The sequence below is a fragment of the Strongylocentrotus purpuratus genome, unplaced genomic scaffold, assembly GCF_000002235.5.
Source record: "Strongylocentrotus purpuratus isolate Spur 01 unplaced genomic scaffold, Spur_5.0 spur5_scaffold_6, whole genome shotgun sequence".
Taxonomy (NCBI): Eukaryota; Metazoa; Echinodermata; class Echinoidea; order Camarodonta; family Strongylocentrotidae; genus Strongylocentrotus; species Strongylocentrotus purpuratus.
Window position 1 is genome coordinate 21,823,941 of NW_022145612.1, and position 5,145 is coordinate 21,829,085.

General features: G+C 43.4%; 1 protein-coding gene across 1 annotated transcript; it reads left to right on the plus strand.

Annotated features, from left to right (window-relative positions):
* Positions 1 to 332: 332 nt before the first annotated feature.
* LOC115919204 lies at positions 333 to 5,145 on the plus strand. The gene is made up of 2 exons (XM_030972384.1): positions 333 to 1,935; positions 3,894 to 5,145. The coding sequence occupies exon 1, from the start codon at positions 353 to 355 to the stop codon at positions 1,913 to 1,915; it is 1,563 nt and encodes a 520-aa protein (XP_030828244.1). The 5' UTR covers positions 333 to 352; the 3' UTR covers positions 1,916 to 1,935; positions 3,894 to 5,145.

The following is a 5,145-nucleotide window of genomic DNA, read 5'->3' on the forward strand; positions in this document are numbered from 1 at the left end:
TTACGTTGCGATTGTCTTCATTTTACTCACAAAATGGGCTGCTATCTTAATAAGTCATAACTTATTTGCATTATAATACTAGGGTAGGGGTAGGGAATTGGAGACCGTACAGGGAATTGGAGACTACCAAGCTTGAACCCATCACTGTCTGTCCGTGTTGGCTCCAATATTGCTATAACGCCATGATGCTTTTAACAACACTAATGCATATATCCAATTCATTTCGAAGACTACAATGCGTTCTTTCCCCGAGAAAATTGGCAAAATTGACCAAGATAAGGAATTTTGATCGTAAAATTTTGCTCTGATATAAAAACACAATTTTATTTCATATTTCGTCGTTCGAAATTACATGAGATCCCGCCAAGCGCATGCGCAGTCAATTCGCCGCGCAATTGATTTTTATAGGGAAAGTAACTTTCCCTCAGCAGTCAAAATACCTAATTTTCGGCGTTTTTTCGGACCACCGGTTTCGAAAAAATACTTCATTAGGGAGAGAAACTCTCCTTTTTCATGTTTTTGGAAGACTTTTGAGAATCTGTGCTGTTTTTATACCAAAAATCGAAGTTTTGTTCCGATTTCCACGTACACGATGGCGTCTCCGTCAGGCAGCACCAAGCAGAAAACCAGCGAAACGCTGAGCACGGCTAAAGCCGGAACTTCCCCGGGCGAAACCGCCGCGGGCCCCTCTACGAAGCCTGAGCCAAAGCGCTCATCGGCAGTGAAATCCTCCGATACGAAACGCAAAAGTGTCTTGGCAAAGCCTGCCTCGAATGAGTCTAAGAACTCTGGGCCTAAAAAGAAGGGCAAAAAGCCTGAAGAAAAGGAGGACTTCACGGATTTACGAGGAAGACTTGACAAATTGGAATCCTTAATGGAGAGAATGGTGGATTTTTTGCCTTGTCAATCTGCAACTCGCCCCACAGGGGATACACCACCGACAGCATATACAGCTGCGACGAACGTGAGATTTCGTGAAGTTGAACATGATGATGATGATTTTGAGCATATTGACACTGGAAACATGGGCCAATGCCCTACGTCATATGACATTGGCAGCATGGATGAGGGTGATGTCAACGAAACTGTTGCACCAGGTTTAGACCAGGAGAATGAGGACAAAGTTCCTGCCCTGGCTCAGAAATTTGCTATCCCTACTGGGGTTGGTGGCGCGATCCACGATGATTTAGCAAAGTCTGCCATGTACCTCATGTCCCACCAGCTAGAGGAAAATGTGTTGGAGGAAGCTGGAGGGAAATACCCTCCTCCAAGCAATTGTACTCCACTGTGTTGCCCCAAAGTGAATGCAGCAATATGGGAAAACCTATCCTCGCAAACGAGAAGCCGTGATTTGAAACTGCAAAGAATCCAAAAGCCTTTGACAAGGGGACTCACAGCTTTTATTCAAACTCTGTCCCCCGATAGCCTATCTGAGACACAACAGGATGCATTGGCATTGCTGTGTAACACAAACTTTGAAATCAACTGCTTACGCAAAGATCAGATTAAGCCAGACTTAAATGCCAAGTACTCACATCTTTGCAAACCTGCCACACCAGTGAGTCAGTACTTATTTGGCGATGACTTAACAAAGAGAGTCAAAGATCTTACAGAACAACAAAAAGCTGCATCTGGCGTGGTGCGTGGACAACGTACACCCCGCCCCCAGTACCATCCGTACAGGACGCAAGCGTCCAGCACTTTTCAATACCGCAGACAAGGATGGAACCGTGCCACCGGCACATCACAAACTTTTCCAAGTAGCAGGCCCGCAAGTGGGAACTACAACACGCCTTTTTTAGGCCAGCGAACCCAACGAGGCAGACCATACAGAGCTCCGCCTCACACCCAGACGATGAGCATGGGAAAACAGACCCAATCCTTCCAGCGGCCACAGGCAGCAAGGAGGAAATAGCTACACCATTACCCAAAGAGGTAAGTAGCACATATGAATATTGTGAGAATGTTAATGCTCCTTCTACTTCATGTACATTACAACAAGAATGCATCTCAAATGTGCCTGTTGGAGGTCGATTGATATATTTCTATCGTAGATGGCGTGAATTAACGTCAGATCTATTTCTGCTATCGGCAGTGCGAGGCTATGAGATCGAATTTGATTATTCGAAAGGGGTTCCCTCAAGAAATAAGCCCCTCTACGGTTACAAAAAGAGCCCTTTAGAAATAAATCAGATTACTAAAGAAATCTTGGCTCTACAAGCAAAAAACGTAATAGAACCTTGCTCATTTGAAGAGGGAGAATTCCTCTCAAACATCTTCACGAGACCCAAGAAAGATGGGGGTACTCGTATGATCTTAGACTTATCAGAGCTTAATCAAAGTCTGAATGTACAACACTTTAAGATGGATAACATCCACACTGCCAAGCACTTGATTTCTCCGCACTGTTATCTTGCATCAATCGACCTCCAAGATGCTTATTACTCCATTCCAGTAGACCCAAATAGTAGAAAATACTTGAGGTTCATGTGGCAGGGTGAGCGCTGGCAATTTGCAGCCTTACCTAATGGGCTCAGCACAGCCCCCAGACTGTTCACAAAATTGCTGAAGCCAGTCTTTGCCGAACTGCGACAAGCAGGTCATACAGTCATAGGATATTTGGACGACACCATAATTATTGGTGAAACAAAAGAAAAGCTGAAAGAGAGTGTGAGTGCAACAACCAAGATCCTCTCAGAATTAGGATTCCTCATTCACACTAAAAAATCAGTGCTCATCCCAACACGTGAACTAGCCTTTCTTGGCTTCATTCTTAACACTGAGAGTATGATTGTTAAATTGCCTCAAACAAAGGCACAAGAAGTGAAAGATTTATGCCGTGAATTAATGGGCACGTACCTCCCATCAATACGAATGGTAGCACGAGTGATTGGGAAGGTCATAGCAACTTTCCCTGCGGTTGAGTATGGCCCCTTATACTATAGATCAATGGAAAGGGACAAAATTGCAGCCCTCAGACAAAACAGGGGTCATTTTGACAGAAAGATGAAGTTGTCCCTTGAGGCAAAAGAGGAGTTAAAGTGGTGGATGAACAATGTTTCTATGGCCTCCTCCCCAATTGTTAGGAAAAAACCTGACTTAGAATTGTACACAGATGCCAGTGGCCTTGGATGGGGAGCTACTGACCTCCAGAAGCAAACAGGGGGTCGTTGGAATGAATTTGAGGCAGAAAGGGCACGAAACAATGAAATAAATTTCCTGGAAACCCTAGCCGCTGGGTTGGGGATAAAATCCTTTTGCATGAATAAGCGTAACGTTCATGTGATGGTAAGAATAGATAATACCACTGCAGTGGCTTATTTAAATCACATGGGAGGCTGCAAGTCCGCAATGTGTGACAAGATGACGAGAGAAATTTGGCAGTGGTGCATTTCTCGAAATATTTGGGTCTCCGCAGCCCATGTACCTGGTCGGCTCAATACTATTGCAGATGAAAGATCCAGGAAATTTAATGATCGAACAGAATGGAAACTAAACAGACAAGTGTTCGATAGAATAGTTTCCCACTTTGGTGTACCAGAAATAGACCTGTTCGCCTCGAGACTAAATGCTCAAGTAGAGAAATATGTCACTTGGCACCCAGACCCTGGGGCTTTTGCAGTTGACGCATTTACGCTAGATTGGAAACCTTTTGCATTCTATGCATTCCCACCGTTCTGTATGATCCCCAAATGCTTGCAAAAAATCAGAGAGGATAAAGCTAGAGGGTTACTTCTGGTCCCTAATTGGCCTACTCAGGCGTGGTTCCCTCAGTTGGTTAGCATGATGGAAGGAGAGCCACTGTTTATCCAGAGGCAAGAAGATTTCCTACTCCTTCCTGTGTTAAACACCACCCACCCTCTTAATGCTAATATTGACCTCCTATGTTGCAGGTTATGCGGCAACATTTTGAGAATCGGGGACTAAGCAGACGAACAGTGGATATCATTACAGCTTCATGGAGAGCATCAACCTGCAAGCAGTACCAAGTGTACATCACACAGTGGCGAAGATTTTGCCACAGCAGGAATACGAGTTACCTCCAAGCCGAGGTGGAAACGGTACTAGAATTCCTTAGTAGTTTATTTCATGACAGGAACCTTAGCTACAGTGCGATCAATACAGCTCGTAGCGCTTTATCCACTTTTCTGATTCTCGTTGACAGTAATCAGACAATAAGTACTCACCCACTTATAACCAGACTGATGAGAGGTGTTTTTCAACTCAGACCTGTCGTACCTAGATATACAGAAATATGGAATATTAGTCCAGTCCTCAGTTTTCTAAGAAAATTGTCTCCAGTAAACTCCTTAAACCTCAGAGATTTAACACTCAAAGTATGTATGCTAATGGCTCTTGTATCGGCACAGAGAGTGCAAACCTTGCATATATTGAAGACTAACAAGATGACCCTAAAAGGGGGCTTTGTGGTTTTTCATTTGGATGAACACTTGAAGCAAAGCAAACCAGGAAATACCGATTTTAATTTTAAATTGGAAGCATATCCACCTGATAGAAGATTGTGTATTGTAAAATATGTGAAACATTATGTCCAGCGCACAGGACCACTTCGTGGGAATGAGAACTCATTCTTTGTAAGTTACACCAGACCTCATAATAGAGTAACAACTCAAACCTTATCTCGCTGGATCAAGACCTGCTTGCAAAGAGCAGGTGTGGATACAAACGTTTATAAGGCTCATTCAACGCGGGCAGCATCAACTTCAGCAGCTGCCAAGGCAGCACTTCCAATGGACCAGATCCTAGCCCGAGCAGGATGGTCTTCAGAGAAAACGTTTAGGAAGTTCTACAGGAAACCTTTTGAAAACAAGAGAAACTTTACCCAGGCAGTCTTACAAGATAGCACACTGCTTTAAGAACTGCATCAGAAGGCTTTTCAATAGAACTGGCATTAAGAGACCAGCTATCTATTTAATAGAACTGGGATTAAGAAACCAGATGTCTAGAATAGACTAGATACAGAAACGAACAATGTTTTTGCAACATTATGACATCTTATATATGGACGTCTTGTATGTGAAATGTTTTGCCACATGTATGAACAGACTACAATAAATGTCAAATATGGTGAGTCATTGATTAGAAGCATTCAATTCAATCTGCATAATCAGTGTTCACTTTTCC